A 26,466-nucleotide genomic window follows, 5' to 3' on the forward strand; every position below is an offset into this window, starting at 1 on the left:
AGTTGTAAGCTACATACGTGAAGTCTTGCAAAACTGTGCTGTGTGGTACACCAGCACCCAGCGGCAAAACTGTATGTCAGCGTAATTGTTGTATTGGGCCAGGAGCCCACGACGGTGGAGACATGATGAACTTGTCGCTGTGTGGCTGAGGAATACCAGTTTCAGTTTGGCGGCCTCCTGGGTGCCAGGCCCAAAAAATTACATTCGTCTTAGCGTTTGGTTGGTCCTTCACTTTCTGTTGTTTGCCGCTAAAACTTCTTGTTCAGGTGGTTTTTATTTAGGAAATTTTCCTGGCACCTAAAAAAACTCAAATCTTCTTAGAGCATCTCCAAGAACCTTTCTAAATCTCACTCTATAAATCATCATTTGGAGAGTCATTTGTATAAAAACCGCTTTCTTTATCTTTTCACTCTCCGACAGCTTTTTTATATTTTATGCGCACTCTAAAGAGCCATTCTTGTCTTCTATTTTTGGCTAGCGAAAAATCCGAAATAGAAGATGCCTATATTTAGATGACCATTTAGAAAAGTTGTTAAAGGATATTTTTTTATCAAAATCTCTATTCCTAGTATTTAGGAAGGATATGGAGAGTCTGTTGGAGATGCTCTAATACCACTATCTTAATCTCTTTCCGCCATTGTTGATCATATTCCGATGGAGCCTTGGCTAATTAACATGAAAAGACCAATTCACCCTTTCTTCCAGTTGGACGTAAATGTAGATTGTAATACTAATATGCAACCTTGGAACAAAAAAAAAGGATCTAATCACTTATGAGGAGTGTTCGGTAGGCTTATCTCCACAATTGTGGCCGCACTCGCAATTGAGCAATAGCATGAGCATAGCCAACCAACTTTGTAGCAACAACCCACATTGCCATACGCCCATACACTAAGCAACTCACATAGCCAGTAGCCCACACCACCAGTTCCCGCCACCTCCTTTCTCGCCGAGCCGTCCATTCACTTGTTCACTTATTGTTGATCACCTTTACAATTTGGGGACGACTCGTAGAAGTAATACTGACATTTGAATATTCTTTTTTTGCGAACAGACATTTGAATATTCATATACTCACTCAGACAATTACCTTTCGTATGAAAGGGATTGCCATTTTAACACCAATGATATATATGAAAATCATGTATTTTTTATATCGCAGATAAGAGACTTAGGTTTATGTTAATGACATGTAAGAAATTTTCTCTTTTTCTTTTCAAGCCAACGGTTTGATAACAATACGATTCACTGTGTCATATGTCCACAATTTGGGCCGCCCAAAACAATTGGTCACGTCGAAGCCAAGAAATGAAACATTGTAAAACCCAGACAATTGTTATATACCCTCTTTTAAAAAAAAAAATGTTCAGCATTACATGAATTACTGAAATACCCTTTTTTATGTGATTTCCGACAACTCAGGATCCCGACCGAGCTCTGAACCCTCGCATGCGATCGACCGTGCCTAGCTTCGGGCAGCTCATCCCTGCCGTCTCTCAGACATGGCCCGAGTGAGAGGTCGTCAAAGACCGCTACGGTGAGTTCTGCATTCTGAAGGGCAGTTCCATGCTCCCCACTATCCAAGCCGACGGCGACGTCGGGCTGCTGGACCGCCGCTGCCTCGCCGGCCATGACTTCACCCACGGCGACGTCGTTGTTTTCAGGTCAGTCAGCTGCTGTCCGCCGCCGTCCGTCCGTACTGGATTCCTTGGCATTTCTTCGATTTGATTTGATTGGATGGTTCGGCCCGCTAATGCCATCTCGTTTGCACTTTGCAGGTCGCCGACAGACCATCGAAGAAAGGCGGTCCAGAGGCTGGTTGTGCTGCCGGGGGATTGGATCCAGATCCCGGAGAAGCGGGAGTTCCGGCATGTAACACCCGAGGTGTTTGGCTTCTACTAATTGCATTTCATTTCATAAACATGTGCATCATCTATCTCATCATGCCTTTGTTACTGAAACATGCATATGCAACATTTTCCAATTATGTATGTTTCATACTTGAGTGTTGTGAATAGTAATGGTGAAACATGTGAATGCAACATGGATTTCTTATACCTTGAAACATGGCAACATGGTAGTAATATGACAAGTATAAAATAACCACAAGGTCATGAAACATGTGAAACATGGAATTGAAACATATGAATGAATTGCTTGTTTTAATTGCTTTATCACATGTGATCATTAGAAGTGGTATAACAATTTTGTAAAGTGGTTGATCATGGTCTATTACACCTTAACTACACTTAGGTTACTTGTTGGGACATTGTTCATGTAGATCAAAATGATCAAAATGCCCTCAAGTGAAGGTTTGACTTGAATTGACCCTTGGAGTGTCACTGTTTGACTGATTCAAAAGTCCAACTTAGAGACTTTGCATGGCTGTCCACTCTTTACCAAAGTTGTAACTAATTTATCAAGGAACAAAAGTTGTTTTATGGCCAACTCATGAAAATGTGTGGAACATGGTCAAACATGGCCCACAAGTCAGAAATTCATGCTGATTTCAACATTGAAAAATATGCTAAGTCTTAACTGCAATTTCAGTTGGATCAAGTCCACTTTGGCTTGATGTAACTGCTGATCCATGATGATTTAGGAGTTGGTCCTTAAAAAGAAATTGTAGATGGATGGTACATCTACATTTTTCATGTACACCGTTTTTGCAAAGTATCATTGGATTAGCCGTGTTGACTCAATAAAATGGCGCTGTCAGTCGAGTCCCGTTATCTGAATGTGGTCTACAGTGACTGACCGTCATCAGACAACAGACGCCGCGTGGGCAACACATGTCGCCAGACCTTTGCTCGCGCTGCCACGCGCCGTGCACATCTAGGCGTGCTGGCCGCGTCTTGAGCACCCCGCGCGCCTGCCCGACGCCCTCGCCTTTCACCTCGCCAGTTCACTCTCTGCCTTCGTCTCCTCCGCTCGCCGTAGCTCCGCCGAAACACCGAAGCCGCCGAGCCTAATCCACCAACACCGAGCGCCATTGCCCGATTCATCCCAGCCACAGCACCACCGTGAGCTTCTCCACGTCCGTGACACCACCGCCATTCCATTTTCGCCTCAGGTAGACCTCCCCGTGAGCGCGGCTCCACCGAGTCGCCATGACCGCCGCTGGCCGAGCTCGCACGTGGCCGTGCTGCTCGAGCCCCTTATCGCCCCTTATCGCCCTTGCGCTAGCTTCTGTGTGTGACGCTGAAGCTCGCTGAGTGAGCCACTAGGGCCATGACGCCGTAGCCTCGCCGGAACTGGCACTGCCGTGGCCGTGCGCCGCCGTGGCCATCACCACCCCCTCTAGCTGAGTCATTAGCTGCAATAATTGGTTCCCCTAGGTGTGCTTGGGTGAGGTGAACGTGTTGGCACCGTTGCCTTCATCGGAGAAGCCACCGGCGACGAACTACACCACAGGCCGTTCCTCCTCCCCTGTTTTTCTCACTAACGCGCGGGTCCCCATCGTCAGCCGCTGAAGCGCAGAGGCGGGAGCCTGACCTGGGCTGTGCTGCTTCTGGGCTGCGCTGGCATATGCAGGTGTGGGCTTCGCGGGCCGCCGGATCTGTTCGGGCCGGCCCAGTTGCGAAGTTGATTTTCTTGTTTTTGGTTTTGTTTATTTTGTTTTTCACAGAATTGTATGCATGATTCAAAAATGTGTATCTCCTAATTGGTAGCTCCAAATGCTATGGTTCCAATTTTGTTGAGTTCCTAGTAATGTCTAGTATTTAATAAAAAATATTATATGAGCACATGTTTTAGAAATTTTGGATGAATAAAATAGGACTTTGAAATGTGTTTTTAGATGCATGCAAACTTGTTTGAATTTTATCTTGAGTTTCTGTGGTCCAAAAATTATGAAATTTTGTGGGTAATCTATTATTGCTTAGTAGAAGCTCTGGTTAAAATTTTAGAGCTAGTGCATGTATAATTTTTGAGTTATAGAATTTCTTTTTATCAATGGATGGATCTTGTGTGAATTTTCATAATTTTTCTATAGATCCAGTATAGGTAAAATTTGGTGAGTAAGGTTCTTATGCTAGAATGATGCTAGGAAAAATGAGAAATCTATTGCTTGACACTTTTCATTAGGGTTTCCTAATTATGCTAAAAATGGACATGCCACTTGTTATTTTAGATACAGCAAGTTCTGCTTGCTCAATGGCTTTGAAATTTTTATGGTAGTCTATGTGAAGCATGAGATAGCTACTGTAATTTTTGTAGATTTTTATGAACAGTTTTGCTATATATTGCTTTAATCACTTAATAACTAAATAAATTTGAAAAGGATATTAAATAATTTATTTAGAAGTTGGCACTATACTTTCTAGTGTTTCTCTGGTATATGCAACAAGTTGGTTAACTTGGCTTGGTCAAATTATGCTTTTGCATCATCATTAAATGATTAAGCTAGTAACCCTGTCATTTCTGGACAGATTCTAGGTTTACTGGAAATTGATTTGGTTAACATAAGAATCATGCTTTGCTGTTTACCATTAATTTGTAGAAAATTTCATAAGCTTTCCAGAATGTCCTCATACAAGTCATTTGGAATTGTAGAACTCTGGTTGTGATTGAATTAAGGGACTACTTGTATGCATATGAAACTTTAAATGTTAAATTATGTATACCTTTACTATTTTTAAGTTTGTGGTAATGTTCCTAGGTGTTAGGCCTTTTACTGAAGATGAGCATCTTTATCTTAGGTTATGCAAGTTAGGTAAGTTGATCTTGTTCTTTAAGTTAAGTTAGATACATGCTTAAAGTGATTTGAATAGAGCTATTTTACTTGATAAACGAGTGTCCAGTGATGTTTTCGTTAAACATTTACTGTGATTCATTCATCATGAGCATCATGTCATTCCTTATGCATCTATGATATTTATCTCGTGCATCGGTATGTAATAGGTGTACCGGAGGGAGTAACACTGCTAGAATTCAAGGAACCGAGCGAGCAGCAGCAGCCGACACCAGAGGTTCAGGAGGTGCAGCCTTCAGGAGAAGTACCAGACGAGGTCGCCGTTGAGTGCCCGGATCACCGTCCTTGCAACTTTATGAAAGGCAAGCCCCGGAGCAAATTAAGCCTCCAAATTTCCGAAATGCAGTTACAGTATTATTATTACATATATTGTTGGATTAAGTTTAGGTGTTGGATGCAAACAGTTGCTGCATTGGTTACCCAATCCTTGTCCAGATATTGTTACCCTGAATCCTATGTAGCTTAGGCTCGTGTAGTGCTTAGCCCTGCTTAAACACGGTAGAAGTCAGGTGATTTCCTGTCATCTGCGAGATATAGAAAAATACATATGGCACGGTTGGCTATATTTGCTATCATGGAAAAGAACCAGTCTTAAATTGAAATGGAGACCGGGCGGAGGCTTGCCAGTTTGCAGTGACTCTGTCTGTGTCGATTAAGGACTGAATCTTGGAGCCTTTCCTGTTCATGTTGAACGCATGCCTCTCTCTTAGTTGGCTGGGTTTGGAGACCGACCGCGAAGCCGAGTAGCTCAACTCAGGCCGGGAGTCGATAAGTATAAAGTACGCCTCGGAAGGGAGCCGTAGGCGTGAGTCCAAGGGCAGGTGATTTAAAAGCCCTGATCGTCCTGGTAGAAGGGTAATCCCTGATAGCGCTGGCGCTGATCGAACCCGCGAATTTGGTTCCTGAGTTGTACCAAAGGTAACCCACGGCTACCCTTGCTAAGTATGCTAGGGTGAGAGTTAGGAATACCCCCTCAGCTGAGTTGTAATTCGATTCGAATCGCCGTCTCTCCCGGTTAGTAAGAACTTGACGGGCTTATCTCCAATGTAGATACACTAAATAACATAATGGTTTAGAATTGATGATATAATGATGACAGCCTTATTATACCTGCTATGGTTAATATTGTTTGCTCCTAATAAGTGAGTGCTCTAGTACAGGTGCTAATCTAGTGGACAGGTAAAAGATGATAAGCTTGATGCTAAGTTTAAATCGGTTACTATAATCATAAGCTCTTTTATGCAACTGTGTCAAGCTAGCCCACCTCATAAGCCTTGCATGATCCTTGGTGTCTTTTATTTCTGGTTTTGACGGGTAAGTCTAGCTGAGTACCTTCTCGTACTCAGGGTTTATCTCCCACCTGTTGCAGATGACCAGTTCTACTTTGGTTGCTACAAGTACTGCCTTCTCCCAGCTGGGGATGAAGACTAGACTGTTGGGCGCGGTCTCTACTAGTTCTCGTACCTGATAGTGCTTTTGTGGGACATGACTCAGACTTGGCAATGTATTTGAAAACTATGATGTTTTGTACTAAACTATGTTGCTTCCGCACACTCAAACTTGGTTTGTAATATGTTATTGAACTCTGATGGATGTAATCCGAATGCTTATTATGAAATGTTGTAACGGATGATGTGTTGTGTTGAATCACTACGATCTTGGTTTGTATGTCGAGAGTTGGTTGAAATCCTTCGTGATTTCCGGACTACCGGGATTACGGGAGCTTAAGTACAGGAATTTGATCGCTTCGGTGATTGTTTTTGTACTTACGTTCTTATGATTTGGTCGGTTCTGTTACACGGCAGGTCCCCGACAGCCACTGCTGGGTGGAAAGGGACAATGCCGGCCAAAGCTTGGACTCGAGACACTATGGCCCTGTAAGGCATTCTCCGATGATGGTCTCTAGCCCTTCCCCAATGAATTTTGATGATCTTCATTGTTCTGAGAACGTGCCTAGCACATGTTTTATTTGGAAATTATTATAGTATTATTACAATGGCCTACCAGAGCGACACAATGCTGAACAAGCTGGCAACAGAGTACTACGACACACACTAATGCTATCACCTGGTACTGACTTGACAATGCGTAAGATCACCATCTTGTGATCTTCTTGCTAGGCAAAAACTGCACAGATTGTTTGGCAGTGGCATTGCAGGAGGGAGCCATAAAATTTGATGCTTTTGTGGTCGTGTTCAACCAAGGCTGAGTTCACACCTCAGTGCTGATTTCTGAAGCCTGAAATAATGTCGACTGATGTAGCTTGGGCTGCAAATTTATCCTGGTAGAATAGGGCAGCAAGAAAACCATGCCCTGAAATAGAAGGGGACAGAGAGCAAATGAGCAATACAGTCTGATTCAATGGTATCTGCTACAAGATACTTGCCATTTACTAACTTGAACGAACTCAGTCTTATCCTTGTGACATGTGTTGTTTGATTGTGACTGCATCATGGTCTTGTATTACAATCTTTTTGTCACATTCCTCTGTTTACATGAAGCATTCTTTATCATCATTGGCTGTGAATGCACCTGGACTTGTAGAGAAATGCATGCTAAAGCAGATTTCATGGTTTACAATCATTTTTTATCCAATGTTGGTGCTTTATTGATATAGTGTTTGGATGAACATCAGGAATTAGTTCACTAGAGTCACTCGGCAATTTGAAACTATCCAAAAATCTCAAATACCCATTTTGTTTGTTAAGTTTCTTTGTATTGGAAAGAATTTTCCAATACAGTTTAATCAGTTGCATTTAATTTATTAGAAGCAAAATGCGATACTAATCATATTTGCGGATAAGTACTTGTTTCTGCAGTACACAAGAATCGGTTTCTAGCCATCTTTAGTTTTGGTATAAATTCTAACTTTATAAGCTGCAGGTTCCTCTGGGTCTGATGGAAGCGAGGATCACACACATAATCTGCCCACCTGATAGAATACATCGAGTCGACAGAATGGTGCCAGAAGGCAGGATTATGCCTCAACATTGACATGTTTTCTGATCTGCTACTTTAGGCTTCTCATCTAGCCTTTATTTTCTCATGGTAGTGTAGGATGACATAAGAAGCTACATAATCTTCAAGAGGCAGTGATACCATCACATTGAGGATTTCATGATTTCATCACTTGTAGCAACAAAATAAACATCCATGACAGATTTGCTTGTAGGGACTGGATGGTGAGGAGCTTACCAGTTGCAGGTATTCAACTCTATTCAAATTGTATAATGCACTGTTGAGATCCTTTTATGAGAGTATTCACGGCTTGCATTGCCTCCAAAGTCCAATCTTAGAGTTGCATGCTGAATCACTTGCTGTTGTGAGTTGTGACTACTACTTGGTGCAAAATTGCATCAACACCTGTTATGCTGATTTGAACTAAGCCAGTAATGACCCAGAAGCCAAGAAATGACCATCACAAATGTCTAGAGACTCAAGTTGCTCTTTTTCAACATTTTCTATTATTTTTTCTTGTTTTTTACACAAGGTTCACAAATGAGATGACAGACCGATGATAGAAATTGGACGAGGGGAATGGAAGTACAACTGGCAGTTGTAACATATCTGCCGGCGAGTTTATTGTGCACCAAATATCCAGATTCCAGTGCCCTGTTTGATTGGCCAAATTAATCCACTGGCACTGGTTCCATGGCTTCAGCCTCCTTTCTCAACTCATCAAACAGCGCCGACGACAAGTATCGCTCCCCAAGGCTTGGAAGAACAGTCTGTACCAATGGTTCACTGGTCAGTACTTTGAAATTGCCTTCATGTCAACACTGTAAAGCAATGTAAAAGGATTCGATACGTGTCACATACCACAATGAGTTTTCCTTTGTTTTCCAGCTTCATTGCTAGCTCAAGAGCAGCAACAGTGTTCGCTCCTGATGATATCCCAACCTGCAAATATTTAACTAGTTCAGCCTTCAACGTCTTTTAAAAACAATATGCATCTTTCTTTATTCAAAATTGGTTCATGATGCAGCATCCACGTGCCACATCACCTCCAAAACAATATTAAACCACTTCAGGATGAAGTCTAGATTTTGAATGTTTTATCAGGTCTTCCTAATAGCTTTCATCTTTTTTAAGAGAACATCACTTATTTGTCTCACTTACCAAAAGACCCTCGACTGCCAATTCTCGAGCCATCTTAACAGCATCCTCACTTTTCACCTGTCATATGCCCAATTCAATTAGCATTACATAATTACATAGTATTCATGATTTTAAAAGAGCATCAACTACAAATAGTTTCAGCATTACCTCAAGAACCTTTTCCATTATATCCATATCCAAAATTTCTGGCTTAAACCCTACTCCATTTCCAGTGATGAGGTGAGGCCCTGCAATTAGGTTCCGCAAACAATATTAAAAGATATGAAACCCATGCACAGTGGGGAAAGTAGTTCTTTTAGAGAATGCCAAAACTCACCTGGCTTTCCACCATTCAGAACATTTGCTTCAGCAGGTTCAACTCCATAGATCTGCAAGTTACCATGGAAACGCTATGAGATTTACAATACAACTGAATATAAGTTCCAGAAACTACACCTTATTGAGCATCTAGCTATGAGATTTTGTTTTGTCTGGTCTATGATAGTACCTTTGCATTAGGGTTCTTCTCCTTGAGGTACTTGCCGACGCCCGTGACAGTACCGCCACTCCCGATCCCCATGACGAAAATATCAACCTGTCCAAGTGTGTCCTCCCATATTTCTGGACCCATTGTCTCATAATGTACCTGTAAGATTCAGTAAGTAACCCTTAAGAAACCGCATCAACTGGATACTAAATACTACCCCTACAAAGTGAAACTCATGGCCAAAGCAGGCAAAATTGTTAAAGAAGAAAGCGAGAGTACCTTGACATTAGCAGGATTCTGAAACTGTTGAAGCATGTATGCACTAGGATGTTTCTCATAAAGCTCTGCTGCTTTTCTCACTGTCCCACCCATCCCTTTCGTTGGGTCGGTAAGGACCAGATTTGCACCGAAGGCCCTCATGGTCACCCTCCTCTCAAGACTGGTGTATGAAGAATGAGTTCGTACCCTTTTAGCGCAGCCATGAACGCCAAGCCAATGCCCATGTTCCCAGATGTGGGCTCGATCAGTGTGGTCTGTTCAACAAGTGATTTATTTTGTATTTCAGTGTGCAATCAAGTTAATGCTTTGCTGGAGGGGAAAAAATACTGAAATTCGAATTAGGGTGTTTTTTCTGGGTCAAAGTTCATATTTCCTCTAATTTGTTAGGTAGATATTAATTTTACAGATAATTTTTATAAACTGTCGGTGATAACTACTGACCTTTCCTGGAGTGATCAATCCCCTCTTTTCAGCATCTTCCAACATTGAAATTGCTGGTCTGGATCACAGCACACCCGAAAAAGAGTATCAACATCAGTCGTTGAATCATAGTTCTACAAGTAGATGTCACTGCTGAATCATTTGGTTCTTGAAATAGGTATCGCACAGTTAGCCAGGATCGCGAAGTTTCTCATGAACTACGACACCAGCTAAAGGGGAGGATGCAGCAAGTACTTTTCAGATGAAGATCTTCAAGAGCATATGAGTTTGTAGAAAAAAAATATATAAAACTGACTTCCAGTTGAAGATCAACTTTTGGGAAACAATTATCAACTGGTATATGGCTGGTAACGTATTAGCACTTTAGTGAAATTATTTTTTAAACTTTATCCATCCACCTAATTACTCTATGCCATCACAACTAATCTGTTGATTATTACTGAACCGAATGTATCAGAATCAAACAGTAACAAGCCCTTAAATTTTCTCCTCTCCGGTGATTTCCATATATATGTACTCCATACATTAACATTAACATCCTAGTTCCCTGTATCCAGCGATTGGGGCAATAGTTCATCCAATTCTAAAAGTGATAGATGGACTCCCTTGCAAATGGAAAGAAAAAGAAACTGGACTAATCTGGTGTGTAATCTTGACTCTGAGCTCCCATAGTCCATGGTTCATTTTCCTTGACTTTTGTGGGCAGGCAGGACACTCATCCCCAATTGCTATCATCATCTGCCCAAAGCGATAAGATGTTGTTTTCTTCTTGCACCAAGCACTCTTGGATGTTATTGTCAGTAGTAGTATTATTACTCCAGACACCAAATGTTGGTCCCCATCAAAACTCAATAATGGTCCCCATTAAAAATCACTATCCATCATATATTACTTCATATTTCCCATTCCATATAGCCATTCCTTATACACCACAAGTTGGGTTCTCTCTTTATTATCCTTTCGTCCATATGCCCATTATCAGCAATTTATGGAGAGTAACTCTACACCATATATATATATATATATATATATATATATATATATATATATATATATATATATATATATATATATATATATATATATAGCCTTGGACTTCCAATAATTACAAGAAGCCCGAACCCAAACATCCTCTTTTGGTTAGACCAAACCAGCTAAACCTGCATGCAGCAGCTCACGTCAGCGATTCTCAACGAACGCATAGAAACTTCAACCCCCACCCCCAACCACCGCTTTATGCTCTCTCTCTGATCATTTGAAATCCGTCGTTCTCTCTCCTCGCTTTCTCTCATCTCCAACCGCATGGCCCCTAGTCGCCTGCCTCCCTCGTCGCTCTCCCCGGCGGTGCGCGTGTCCACCGGCGGCGGTGGGCAAAGCGGCTCTGTTGCTGGGCCTCGCGGCGGTGGGCAACGCGGCTCTGCGATGGGCCTCGCGGCGGGGATGGGTCGGCCGCGGCTGCGGCTCTGTACGCGCCAAGGGTATGACCGATGGCGGTTGGCAGCGCGTGCGCCTGGCTGCGGCCAGATGCGTGGCCCCCCGGTGTCCCTCCCTACCAGGGCCCGCGACGGCGCCCCTCCCTTACTGGCCATGGCGGGTCCGGCGGGGCAGGCAAAAGGGCGGATTGCGGCCAGATGCGTGGCCCCCCGGCATCGGCGCGACCAGCCGCATGGCCCTTGGCGTCAGCGTGACCATGTTGTTGTGATTTTTGCCTTAATATAGCTGACATTAGTTCCATGAATAGATTTTTGCGCATGCTAAAATATGTTTATATGCGCTCAAGTGATCTAACTTTGCATCGTCGCTATGATCGAGTGGCGTGGTAAGTTGAGTGGCTAATCCTTTGGAATATCTTATAAGTGGTACCCATGAAGATAGCAAATGTTTAAGAAATGGTCAAAATTGACAAATCCAACAAGTAGTTCCATACTAGAAAATTCTTTCAAGGGGTATCACATCTACACGTGGTATCAATCATGCAAGACGATGGTTCCACAAGTGATCCTCAACTTTAAGTGCTCATCAGAATGAAGAATGCATCCCTCACTTCTAAGAGTTTAAGTTTAGCAAATGGATGACCCATGATATGACATAGGGGGAGGTGTCCCACAAATTGGTATCAAGATCAAAGATTCTATGTGTGGTATCTCAATAAGCCCTATAAGTGGTATCTACAAGTGGTGTCATTCCAGCAATCAAGTGATGTCCATCAAAAATGAAAGATTCAAGCTTCAACCATCTATCCCAAATGCAAACCTTTGCATCAATAAGAAGCACACCTTTTATAAAAATTAATGACAAAGGAGGAGAGATTGTACAAAGATATGAAAGCTTTGGAAGAGATTGAGACAAAGAAGTAGAGGTCGGACATGGATATGGACAAAGAGATGAGCAACATTGAAGGATGTGAAATGATCAAAAGGATCAAAATTCTTGGACAAGAGAAGCACACAAGTAGAGGGAGCAAGTTCATGAACTTTGATTGGTTGCATTTGATATGTGCATAGTCATGTGCTTGCTTGCATTGCATAAGCTTTTAAATTCGGGCCTGGTGCAAGCGGTAGAGTCTTACCGCCTGTGACCGGAAGGTCCCGGGTTCGAGTCGCGATCTCCTCGCATTGCACAGGCGAGGGTAAGGCTTGCCACTGACACCCTTCCCCAGACCCCGCACAGAACGGGAGCTCTCTGCACTGGGTACGCCCCTTTATGCATGTTTGTGTGGTGTATGCTGAAAACTAGCATGCATAGGATGATAGCTAGACTCTTTGTATGCTTTTCAAGTAATGCTAGTAGCTTGCTTTTAATGTTGATCTCATGAGATATCTAGTGATTTTATTTTTAAGTGATATCTAGCTAACCATGGTGCTAAGGATGAACTTAAAGGTGCAACTCCGATTGTTATTATACTTCAAAGGTTTACTCTATACAAAATAGCATCATTTGGTAGTAATTACTCCTCCACAATTCCAATCTATACATATATACGAGCTTCAAACCAAACACTCGAGCACATATGTAGGGGGAGCTAATACTACCATTTCGGATTTGTGATACTGGTCCAAAATCATTTACACATGATAAAATTGTTTGGGCAAGCAACATGAATCCAAAAGAGCTTAATTTCTATATCTTTGTAGAGTTGTCATCAATTACCAAAACGGGGAAGATTGAAAGGTCCTCGTGTGGTTTTGGTAATTGAGAGACAACCTAGGTGGATTAATTATGTTTATGAGAGATACACAGGTGATTCGTCCATAGATACATATGTGTGAGCAACATATGCCATGAAGATAGAAATGGCTCGGAGATGTTGGAAAGTTCACACATGTGATGATGAAGGAGCTCATTGCATATGAGACATGATATTGTGTCATGTGATTAAGGTGAAGAAGATCAAGACATGACTTGGCTTGATGGACCGGTTGCAAGCGTGAAGGGCAAGTTAGAGGCTTTGAAGCGATGGACCGCGTGGCGGTGAAGCTTGAGCAAGACTTGGCGCCGATGGACGAAGGCAATGGTGAAAAGCAAGTAAAGTCAAGATCGATGAACCAATATGATCACGTGATGATATAAAGTGGATCATATCATTGTTGATCGTGTTGGTGCATGTGTTGCATCGACATTGGAGGAAACGAAATGGAATGCGCAAGGCAAAGGTATAATCTAGGACATCTCATTTCACCGGTCATAGGTGTGTAGAGAAGTTAACGACCGGATTTAAGATAGATGGTCGTACTATCAAGAGGAACAAACTTGTTTGCATATCGGTCATCTAGTGCCACTCGAGTGATATAACTTTATATCGTCGCTAGGATCGAGTGGCGTGGCAAGTTGAATGGCTAATCATTTGAAAAATGATTGTGAAAATGCTAACACACATACACATGATGGTGTACACTTGGTGGTGTTGGCACATTTATAAAGGAGATGAAGTTGGAGTTGATATGGATCAACTCAGCGATGAAACAGAGGCGAGAAGGGGTCACTGTGAGTGATCGGACGCTGGCCTCGGCAGGACCGGCGCGTCCGGTCAGTGATAGCAGTGAGCGTGCGGTCTCGGTCTTGTGACCGGACGCTGGTGCTAAGAGTGACCGGATGCTCAGGGCTGCGTCTGGTCAGTACTGACGTAGGCTGACATGATGGCATGAGGAACAGTAGTGACGCGTAGCAGTCGGAGAATGATCGGACTCAGGTGCTGCGTCCGGTCGTGCAGGAGCAGACGCGTCCGGTCACAAAATAGAGGCTCAAGGAGCTCTCTAGAAACGACCGGACTCTGGTTGGTCTATGTCCGGTCGTGCAGCACCGGACACATCCGGTCGCAAAACAGAGGCTCGGGGAGCTCTTAGGTAACGACCAGACTCAGGCGTAGTAGCGTCCGGTCATCCTCACGGTGCGTCTGGTAACAACTTAACCATTGAGATTGGGCGCTCAGTATTTGAAGCCAGGGATGATGTGGCAGCTATCCGTTGACTGGACGCTGGCAGGGTGCGTCCGGTCGATTGGACCGGAGTGTCCGGTCGCTACGATTTTTACCCAGTGAAGAGGTAACAACTAGTTTAGCCCGTGGGGCTATAAATAGAAGGGGGTCTCAGCCATGGCTGTAGCTGAGCACCTTAGGGGACTTTGTGTCCATGCTTGAGAGTGCTTATGAGTCCTCTATCTCACACATGCTTGATAGTGATCATCCGATTATGTGAGTGAGCGATTCTAGTATAATTGCATCGTGAGGTTGCATTGAGTGGCACTAGGTGATCGAGTTGCAAGCCGATGGTGCTTGTTACTCTTGGAGGTTGCCACCTCCTAGATGGCTTGGTGGTGGTCTCCGTCGAAACTCACAAGAAGCTTGTGCGGTGCTCCGGAGAAGAGCTTTGTGAGGGGCATTGTGCTCGCGCCCGCGGGAGCCACGAAGTGCAACTCTAGTTGAGTGTGTCATTGAGCTACCCTCACTTTCGGGGTAGGTTCTTGCGGTGCCCGATGTGCGGGCTTGGCGGGTGATGCCAATTAGCCACCGAACCACCAAGTGAGCGGTCGACACAACGGGGACGTAACGGTTGGCAAGCACGTGAACCTCGGGAGAAAATCACTGTGTCAACATTGTTCTTCTCGTTGGTTTGCAATCCCCTTTCACAAGCTTGTAATTACTTTCATATATATTGTGCTTGTGTAGTTGCTCTTGTAATTAGTTAGCTTGTGTAGCTTATTAGTTACCTTCTTACTTGTGTAGCATAGAAGTAGCTCCCTTATTAGTCACATTGCTTAGTTTATGTAGCTAAGTATTTGCGCTCTCTAATTTAACATTGGTTGCCTTGTTATTGAGTATTGTTAGTGAGCTTAGGAACTTTGTGCTTTTGCTTACTACAATTGTGTAGGAGCTCTCCGGTGTGTAAAATACTAATGCACAGATTTGTGTGACCTTGCTCTGGAATTGATTAGATGAACTCTAGCTAGCCCAGCACCTTAGTCACTTAATTAGGATCTTTGCAAGGTGCTATAGAACATAGATAGAGGGGTGTTGTCTTGGCTAGACCGATAGATTTAATTCCGTACTTGTTTCGGTTAGCCGTTGCGATTAAGTTTTAGGAGGACTATTCATCCCCCTCTAGTCCGTCATCTCGACTCTACAATTGGTATCGGAGCAAGGTCTCTCATCTGTGGTCTTCACCGACCCGAGAGGATGACGTCTAGTGGGCTAGATATTTGTGAGACACATTTTTATGACACAAACTTTGCACTTTGGAAAAATCACATGCTTGATCATTTTTCTGCAAAGGGACCTAAGTTTTGGTGGATTGTCACTAGTGGTCTCACCCATGTCTTGGACTATAGAAATCTCACCAAAGCTCAAAGAATTCTATATGAACTTGTTGTACATGCTTGTTGTTATCTAATGGATGCTTTGAGCTTTGATTTATTGAAAAGGATAAACTATGTGGGAACAGCTCGTGAGATATGGGAATCAATCAAGCATACCTTTGGTGATTCCTCCTCGTGGGATGGTAGCAAATTCAAGAAAGAGGATGATCATAAGGTGGATGCACATGAGCGTGTTGAGCATGACCATAATTTGGTGATTGTGAAATATTGCTCCACCTCATGGTCAAGTGATAATGATGATGATGCTACCATAAAATCAATTGACAAGATTGATGGTGATGCCTCAAGTGATGTACATAATGATCATATCCCATGCACACTTGATGGTTCATGCTCGAGCCATGATTGCAATACTACTGTAAGTCCATCCACTACACCACATTGTTTAATGTCACAAGGTGACACCAAGATATCAAATGCTAATGTGGTTGATCATGTTAATTTATATAATGAGCTTGTTAGTAGACTTGCTAGTAGACTTGCTAGCATAACCATGTCTTTAGAAAATAAGAAAGCTAAAACATTGAAATTAGAAAATAAAAACTCATTTCTAAATAACTCTTGTGAAGAACATAAGAAATTATTTTATGTTCTTCAATCTTCACATTGTGAGCTAAAATTGAATCATGAGACACTACTTGCATCTCATGAAGAATTATTAGAATAACATGCTTTTCTCATTAAAATATTTACAAAGAAACTTAAAAATAATGAGAGCTCATCGCATGGATCAAATGATAAATTACAAAATGTTGCTAACCCTTGTGATATAGACAAGAAGCATGTATCCACCTCTTGTGATGATTTATTATATATGCCATGCTCTTCATATATAGATGCTTGTTCTACTTCTATGTCTTATGAGACTAACATTTTGAAGGAGAACAATGAGCTCAAAAATGAAGTGAAGAATTTGAGCAACAAGTTAGAGAGGTGCTACAACTCAAAAGTCATCTTTGAGCACATGTTAAAGACTCAAAGAAACTATGGTGACAAGTGTGGTCTTGGCTTTAAGAAGAAGATGACAAAGGGCGAAAGAAAGAGAGAAACAAAGATGAAGAAGCTACAACAAAGAAAGCTCCCTCATGCCATGTGCTACCAGTGTCATGAAGCGGGACACCTTGCAAATGGTTGCCCTAACATTGAGAAGCTCAAGAAGATAAAAAGAAGAAGAGAGGCTCAAGCATGTGAAGTGCTTCAAGTGCCGCACTTGGGGTTATCTTACCTCAATATACCCAACCAAGCAATTGGTGAAGCAACTAGAAGAGTCTCAACCAAAACCACAAGTTGAGCAAGAGAAGACACCCCAAGAGCAAGTCAAGATCTATTATAAAGATGGTGATGACTTAATAACAAAGAAGAAAAAAACTAGAAGGTGTGAAAAGACAAGGCATCCAATGCAAGCTAAAGATGCCAAGATAATGAGCAAGATACAAGATGAGAAAAAATTCTATGCTCACATTAAGTGCTTCAAGTGTGGAAATATGGGACACTTTGTCTCTAAGTGTCCTACCAAGCTTGAGAAAAAGGCTCAAACAATCCATGAGAGGCAAGGCAATGGAAAGCACCACATGAGCAAGGAAGAGAAGGCTCAATCAAAGAGAAAGTGCTACCCAAGCCGGGAAAAGGGACACATGGTACATTCATGTCCCTTAGGTAACATTTCTAAGCATATTTCAATTATTGATAATAATATTCTTAGAAAAAATAGCAATGGTACCTCATTGATTGCAATTACAAAACATCCCGCTACTCATACTAAGGCTATGCATAAGTATGTTGCTTATAACTTGAGAGGACCCAAACTAGTTTGGGTATCATCAAAAAGTGGATAAATGATTGTAGGTATCATGGCATTGGAGGCTTGATTCAATTGATCTCATATTGTTCATCACATATTGAGTCAAGTTATAAAGTTTAGTGCACATCAAAACCCAATGCCAAGTGAAAATTAAGTAAAGTCCAAGTGCTATCAACATACAAGTGTCATATTCAAGTTGTAAATGATTTATTGGATATATATATTTGATGGCTTACAAGAATTTGAGTGAAAGCTTGCAAATTAATTGATCATGAGCTAACCAAGGTATATCTCTCGTTGATCATTTATTTGGGTGCATATGAGTTGATTGAATTGAATAAATATGCAATGTTGCTTGCTATGAGATGATTGAACGGATAATTGCTTAGTAATCAAGTTTGGATTGATTTGTGTTGGATAAATTTATAAAATAATTTTTAATAAAAGAATTGAATGGATATATGTCTTGTGGGAGTATTCAAACAAGTTAGGTTCAAATTTAATTCACATTTGATGAAGTATAACTCAAGTGATTGAAATCTGTCATATATTAAAAATCTGAGCTAGCTATGATCTTAGCCATGTTTGAGTGATCAAAACTTATTGGATTGGCATAAAAATTGATATACAAGCTCTAGAATTATGGTATAAGATGCTGTACAAATTTCAAGAGAATTGGATAAGAGATGCTTTGGTTTTGGAGTGGATCTTGTCAGCTATAGTACAACAGTTTTCAGCATATAACAGTGGTGAAAGAAATGAAATCTGGTAACAATATAGAAGTCAAATAAAGCTCAATTTTTTTACAGCTGCTAGATAACTTAGTGAAGCACATCTCTACTAAATTTCGTGATATTTGGACTTGTACTTTGGAAAATATACATTTTTCTTTCAAGAGTACAAAATCTGTCAGAAAAGTAACAAATGTTAGATTGATCTAGAGTCACTTTGATTGAAAGGTCCTTAAGTTGAAAACATGTTTATAAGTAATTGAGACACCTAAGTTTGGTTTTGAGATGATCTAAAAGTATTACAAGCAAAAAGTAAAAGGGCTTTTGAGTGTGGAGTGTATGTTGCGCATATTTGGTACTCAAATTAAAAGATCAAGATCAAACTCAAGATGAAGATGAAGATAAAGTTTAAGTTCTAGTGACTATTGAAAATTATTTGATAGAAAGAAAATGACTTAAATAAATACAAAGAAAATGACTTAAAGAAGAAATCAATGTTACTCATCAAGTTAAATTCATCAATTGGATCAATCAATCAAATTATTTCAAATAAGTGTCAATAATTGTTCTTTAGAGAGAGGTCACTTATCCCTAGTATAGGGGCTTGCCGCCTATACGTAGGTAAACCAAATATGGTACTTGGAAGGCTAACATAGAAGTGGTGATCCAAGGGATATTTGAGATGCTTAGTTGAAGCAATTAAAATGGTTGATCAAGAAAAACAAGCAATACCTAAAAGGGAGCTAGTCATGATATTTCAACTGGTATTCTAAATAGTTCTCTGAAAGCTCTAGTTTGGTTTTGGTGAATTGATGAAACCCTAAATGCTAACCTAGTTCATCAAGTGATCATGAGATAGGTAGCACACTTCAAGTAGAGAAGCAAATGAAGATCATAACATGACAATGGTGATAGCATGGAGATGATCAAGGGCTTAAACTTAAAGAGAAGAAAGAGAAAAACAAAAAGCTCAAGGCAAAGGTATAAACTATAGGAGCTATTTTGTTTTGGTGATCAAGACACTTAGAGAGTGTGATCACATTTAGGTTTGATAGCCGTACTATTAAGAGGGGTGAAACTCGTATCGGAATGCGGTTATCAAAGTGCCACTAGATGCTCTAACTCATTGCATATGCATTTAGGATCTAGTGGAGTGCTAACACCCTTGAAAATATTTGTGAAAATATGCTAACACATGCGTTTTTGGAAAAATGAAATGTCTATTTTCTATTGCGCCGGATGCAAAATTCTTGGTGGTTGGCACATTGGAGCAAGGGTGAAGAAGTTAGAGTTGAAATGGAGTTGGTCGAAATGATGCTGGCGTCGGTCTACTGACCGGATGCTGGGTCACTCAGCGACCGGACGCTGAAAGGCTGCGTCCGGTCGAGCTGTCAAACGGCACAGCAGGCTAGGGTTGAGCACCGGACGCTGGCTGCGTCCGGTCAAGGTGGACCGGACGCGTCCGGTCGGAAAAACATGCCTCGGGGAGCTTACTGGAAACGACCGGACGCTGGGGCTTCAGCGTCCGGTCAGTTTTGACCGGAGCGTCCAGTCAGCTTCGTAGCCGTTGGAATCTGATGAACAGCATTTGAAGGTGATGACACGTGGCGTCCATCGGGCGACCGGACGCTGAGGGCCAGCGTCCGGTCAGTATGACCGGAGCGTCCGGTCAGAGCGCGTTTTGCCCAGTGAAGGGGTATAACGGCTCTATTTGATTGGGGCTCTATTTATAGCCCCATGACCGGCTGTGGCTCACATCTTTGGCCATTTTCATTGACATAGCAACCTTGTGAGCTAAGACAAAGCCCTCCCACTCATCTACATCATTGATTCATCATCATAGTGAGATTGGGAGTGATCCAAGTGCATTGCTTGAGTGATTGCATCTAGAGGCACTTAGTGATCGTGTTTCGCTGTGGATTTCGCTTGTTACTCTTGGTGGTTGCCGCCACCTAGACGGCTTGGAGCAGCGAGGATCGTCGAGCGGAGGTGGTGATTGTCTCCGGCTCCGATCGTGGTGATTGTGAGGGGTTCTTGACCTTTCCCCGGCGGAGCGCCAAAAGGTACTCTAGTGGATTGCTCGTGGCTTGTGTGATCCTCATCTTGTGTTGGTTGTGCGGCACCCTATTGAGGGTTTGGCGTGTGAAGCCAATTAGCGCGTGAACCTCCAAGTGAGTGAATCGCTACAACGAGGACTAGCTTGCCGGCAAGCAAGTGAACCTCGGTAAAAATCATTGTCTTCATCATTGATTCCGAGGTGATTGGTCTTCATTGTTATTCATCTTTGTGATTGATTGGTTCTTCATCTACACGGCGGTATAACTATCCTAACCACTCTCTTTACTTTACCGCAAACTAGTTGACAAGCTCTTTAGTGTAGCTAGTTGTGAGAGCTTGCTTGCTTGGTTGGTGTGGCTCTTTAGTTAGTCTTTGAGAGCACACTAACATAGGATAGTGTCTTTGCTATTGTGTGAATAGACACTATCTAAACTAGAATTGTGGTAGGTGGCTTGCATTTTAAGTAGGCTAGTGCAACACTCGCTTCGCCTCATAATTGTCTAACCATTTGGTTAAGTGTTGTTGTAGAAATTTTTATTAGGCTATTCACCCCCTCTCTAGCCATTAGGACCTTTCATTCTCTCATACAAGCATTGATCAAATCATGAACCAAGCTAAGCACAACAAGATAGTGTACTTAATCATATTAGTGGTTCTCAAATCATATGGGTGAAGAATGGATTTCATTATACATGATTGGTCTTCACCAAGCTTATAATTAGACTTCACATTGCTATTAGAGTAATAAATTGGAATCTACGTGACTATCCTCTACTCCAATATAGCAAAGATATCATTGTAATATGAATGATCATTTCATCCCTTACTAGTATGCGATTAGTGCATATAGTACATGATTCATAGAATCATGCATAACAAATGAAATGTTTAAATTCATAGCCTACCACTATTACTTGAATGATTAGTTGATCTAGTGGTTAGTATATAAATTTGTTCATGAGCTATTAAAACTAAGTACTTGATTTAATTTGAATTGCTAACAAGTGACAAGTACAACATTGGCAAGATAACCCTTGTAAGAGGTGTGAAAAAGCTTGTCATTGGTTCAAACCGGACTTAGAAGCTTAGGCAAATCAATTTAGTTCAAGTCAACCATAGAAGCTCATGATAGTGATAAGAGTACAAGCACAAGACAACAATGCAAATAGATATCTAGTTTGTTTATTTTAAGTGGTATCTAGACTCAAGTATTTCATCAAAAATTCACAAGTGATGCCTAGATCAACTCACAAGTGATATCTTATAAGTGGTACTCATGAAGATAGCAAATGCTTGACAAATTCAATAAGTGGTTTCATACAAGAAAATTCTTTCAAGTGGTATCACATCTACACGTGGTATCAATCATGCAAGATGATGGTTTCATAAGTGATCATCAAAATGAAGAATGCATCCATCACTTCCAAGAGTTTAAGTTTAGCAAATGGATGACCCATGATATGACATAGGGGGAGATGTCCCACAAATTGGTATCAAGATCAAAGATCGTATGTGTGGTATCTCAATAAGCCCTACAAGTGATGTCATTCCAGCAATTAGGTGATGTCCATAAAAAATGCAAGATTCAAGCTTCAACCATCTACCCCAAATACAAACATTTGCATCAATTAGAAGCACATCTTTTATGGAAATTAATGACAAAGAGGAAGAGATTATACAAAGATATGAAAGCTTTAGAAGAGATTGAGATAAAAAAGTAGATGTTGGATATGGACATGGACAAAGAGATAAGCAACATTGAAGGATGTGAAAGGATCAAAATTCTTGGACAAGAGAAGCACACAAGCAGAGAGAGCAAGCTCATGAACTTTAATTGGTTGCATTTGATATGTGCATGTCACATGCTTGCATGCATTGCATAAGCTTTTAAATTCGATACGTATGCTTGTGTGGTGCATGCTAGTTGAAGAATTTGATTGATGAAATAAAAACTAGCATGCATAGGATGATAGCTAGACACTTGGTATGCTTTTCAAGTAATGCTAGTACCTTACTTTTAATGTTGATCTCACGAGGTATCTAGTGATTTTATTTTCAAGTGATATCTAGCTAATCATGGTGCTAAAGATGAACTTAAAGTTGCAACTCCGATTGGTATCACACTTCAAAGGTTTACTCTATACATCTTAGCATCATTTAATAGTAATTACTCTTCCACAATTTCAATCTATGTATATATGCGAGTTTCAAACCAAACACTCTAGCACATATGTAGGAGGAGCTAATACTACCATTTCAGGTTTGTGATATTTGTCCAAAATCATTATTTACACGTGATAAAATTGCTTGGGCAAGCAACATGAATCCAAAAGAGCTTAATTTTCATATCTTTGTAGAGTTATCATCAATTACCAAGAAGGGGGAGATTGAAAGGTCCTCGTGTGGTTTTGGTAATTGAGTGACAACCTAGGTGGACTAATTATATTTAGGAAAGATACACAGGTGATTAGTCCACATGTACATATGTGTGAGCAACATATGCTATGAAGTCGGAAATAGCTCGAAGATGTTGTAAAATTTACACATATGATGATGAAGGAGCTCATTGCGGTCGTGGTGTATTAGTCTTAGTCTTGAAAAGTGTATATGCTTGTTTTTGTGTGATGGAATTGAAGGTGCATCAGTCTTCTTCATCACTACATGAAAGTATCAACAGATATGGATAATTTCCGTATCCGGAAATATAAATGAATAATAGACAGACTTGTACAAATTGTACTTGTGCAGTACTGGTGAATATGGGACCCCTATATATAATGCTGGGACTGAGAGAAAATTTGCGGGCCCCTCTTTGTTTGATTATTGGTCGGAAGCGACAATCCAATTTTTTTTCATAATTTGTAGTAGTAGTATATATATTTTGCAAAGTATTGAAGCAACCAACCCCATCCAGATCCAGGATAGAATCGCCGTCAGTGCTGGGATGGGATGAGAGCAGGCAGCAGCAGCCAGCAGCCACTAGAAATGTTCATCCTCGACCGTGCACTAAAAATGTCCGTCCAACGCACATGATACTGACAGGATTGACACGTGTAGCGGAATTATTGGATTGCTGCTGGTTGGAGTTGGGGAGAGCAGAAAAGAAATATACTACTAGAGAAACGATAACCCGGTCGGTCCCTAGGTAGCTGCTTGGCGTTAAATTAAATTAATTATGGGATTGGAGTTGAGAGATCCTGCGTGTGGGCGCTATTAGTAGATTAATTAATTAATTAAGGTGAGAGGTGAGAGATGGAGGAGGACCTACCTGTCTTCGACGCTGAAGGAGGGCTGCAGGAACTCGAGCTTGGCAGCGATCCGGGCGCCGCATCCCTCCGTCACCTTGTTCAGGTACACCATCGGGGTCCTCCCAATCAGCTGCACGTACGTACGTAGATATATGTATTTGGAGGATAAATTAATCAGACCAAAACCAATGGAGGATTATAATAAGCATATGAATCGACGTACGACGCACCTGGGACGCGGAGTCCCTGATCTTGAGACCCGGCAGGGCGGCGGCGGCCGTGTGCTGCTGCTGGTGGTGGGAGAAGAGCGAGGAGTCCTGCGGCGAGGCGGGCAGCGGTGAGGAGCTCCGCCGCCGCATCAGCCTGGCCAGCATCCTCTCCATTCCTCGATATGATATGATGACAGACTTAGCTTATTAGCTAGTACTAGTAGTGAGGGAGAGCCGGAGAGGAGAGGAGAGCTCGCTGATGATTGGGTGCCCACTGGTGGAGAGAGGGAGGAGGAGGAGGAGAGGCCAGCAGGCCAGTCACCACACCAGTGTGTTGTGCTGTGTATGTAACTAGTATGTTGCGCGCGCCATTGCGCGCGTCGGTTATCCAACCATAGATACAACGCAGGATTGAACAATCAACTAATCTTTAGCAACTGACATGACAACTTCTCATGGTCGTAGCATGAGGATGTTATGTACATATATTTTACATAGATGTGATAAGCGCGGTAATGGTCCCTTAGATGCACAGGTTAGGTCTATAGAGCTAACATAACAGTTGACGACACTTGCAAGCTTTATACATTAGGGTTCATGCTAGGTAGCAACGGCAGTGCTGATATGAGGACACATAGTTTATACACACGGTGACAGGTTCAGGTAATTAAACATTGTAGGTCAAGCACTCGATGATGACCTTGTTAGCATCTCGCTTCTCGGTCTCAGAGGTCACTATCCGTGGAGACAGAAGCTTCCCAGGTGGATGAATCTGTATACAGATTTGCTTTTGTTAGCTCTCTGTGGTCTGTGAGGCATAAGGAGATTCAGTTTGACACTTCAGAAATTTACCAGGTCCTGGAGGCATGATGTGTGCATTGAGAAGGCAAGTAAAAGCAGTCTAAAAATAGGCAGTAACCTGACATGGCTGAAGAGGTTAACTCGAGCAGAAATAAATGCCATAGATGCATGGATGCATGAATTGAAATGTAAAGTAAAATGTTAAAAAAAGGCTCTCATCAAAACAACAGATTGTTTCGGAATCCTAGGTGACGACTGAATCGGTAGGAAATTACTACTTCATCGCTACACGGCAAGGCCAAAGAAATTAGTCTCTACTAACTGGACATGCATAATTTGGACAGCGGACTAAACAGAAGGAACATGAGAGCTTACCAAGTTAGCCGGCTGCATTGGCGTTCACGTTGTACATGTGCAGGCTGAAAAGTAAACCCAACAAGAGGTTTAGTGCAATACAAAGCAAACACAGCTATAAGTAGGTCTATGAAGTAATGTGCAGTTGCAAGGAAATCGACAACTTCAAGCAGCAGGCGAACACCACTGATGCAGGCCAACATGTTAGTTTTATATATTACGTAGATAGATAACATGAGTAGCTGACTGATAAGGCCTCTGGTTTGTGGTCATTCTATTCATTGCGCTGCATTGTAGGCAGCAATTATGTGTTTTACATGAGCACGCACAGGTCATACATATGGTGCTTGGTTGCTGCTGATCTTCTCAGTAGCTTGGCTTGCGGTCCGAAAGTTGTGTCCATGGAGGCTAGACTTGTGCCTGAAGAATCTGCTTGCAAACCTAGCCATAACAATTAAAAAGTCGACTCTGAAGTCCTGTTTTTTATGAACATTCGAAATACACTGAAGGAAACTGGAGAGGGGAAAAGTACGTAGGCGGTATCACAAAGGAGACCTAGGTTTAGAAGGGGTGCATTCATGGGACTGCTTGATTCATAGCTACAGGAGCCCCCTTGCCAATCTGGTGCACTGCAGAGGGATGTGAGCAACATCAGATGAAAAGTTTAGATATGGTAAGACAGACAAATTTTTTAGGCCCAAAAATTATAGAGGTGTTGTACACAGCCATGATCTAAAATGTAGTAGGTGTAGGCAAACTGAACACATAGTTGTCAATTGCAAGATACTATCATCAGTAAACTAAAGGTAACAACACTACATGGCTTTGTGAATGTCTTTTGCTGTGACTAAGCACACTCTAGTTAGTGTGAGGTTCCTGAACCCAAAAAATATGACATAATTTGTTCCAAATCAAGCCAAAGTGGAGTAGTTTCGAGATTTGGTCTATGAACTCCAAAAAATTGACACGATTATTGGCTCCAATCAATGTGAAGTGGGATAGCTTCAAGATTTTGCAATGGCACTGTTTCGAAGGTACCAGATGGTCAAACTGCAACGAAAACTGATCAGGCCTATCATGTAACAATATAGTCACTAAGCTTAATAATGACATGAGACTGAAATTTCTGAACCTAGTTATCCGTACAATATGCGTTGAAATGAAATCTTTTGTTATGGCATCTGTAGGTAATGCTTTTTCTTCAGTTTATATTTTTTAGCAAAGATGAAATCACAACATAATAGAAGCACTAATGTGGTGCACCAGTGACTGTCACAAGGTTAGAAAAACAAAACCTGGAAGGTGAAAATCATAGAATCCATGGGGGACTAAAAC

General features: G+C 41.7%; 1 protein-coding gene, 1 long non-coding RNA gene and 1 pseudogene across 2 annotated transcripts; 1 reads left to right on the plus strand and 2 right to left on the minus strand.

Annotated features, from left to right (window-relative positions):
• Positions 1–1,530: 1,530 nt before the first annotated feature.
• LOC136495523 (uncharacterized) lies at positions 1,531–7,747 on the plus strand. Its single transcript, XM_066491432.1, has 4 exons — positions 1,531–1,664; positions 1,779–1,872; positions 6,559–6,630; positions 7,637–7,747. Exons 1-4 carry the CDS (start codon positions 1,567–1,569, stop codon positions 7,745–7,747), a joined length of 375 nt encoding a protein of 124 aa, XP_066347529.1. The 5' UTR covers positions 1,531–1,566.
• Positions 7,748–7,841: 94 nt separating this feature from the next.
• On the minus strand, positions 7,842–24,310 carry LOC136496602 (L-3-cyanoalanine synthase 2, mitochondrial-like; annotated as a pseudogene).
• A 220-nt stretch (positions 24,311–24,530) lies between these two features.
• LOC136495323 (uncharacterized) lies at positions 24,531–25,506 on the minus strand. Its single transcript, XR_010768967.1, has 4 exons — positions 25,296–25,506; positions 25,153–25,196; positions 24,829–24,895; positions 24,531–24,748 (listed from the first exon to the last, which is right to left on the minus strand). It is a non-coding gene; the product is annotated as an uncharacterized lncRNA (long non-coding RNA).
• Positions 25,507–26,466: the final 960 nt, after the last annotated feature.

Source organism: Miscanthus floridulus, chromosome 12 (genome assembly GCF_019320115.1).
Source record: "Miscanthus floridulus cultivar M001 chromosome 12, ASM1932011v1, whole genome shotgun sequence".
NCBI lineage: Eukaryota > Viridiplantae > Streptophyta > Magnoliopsida > Poales > Poaceae > Miscanthus > Miscanthus floridulus.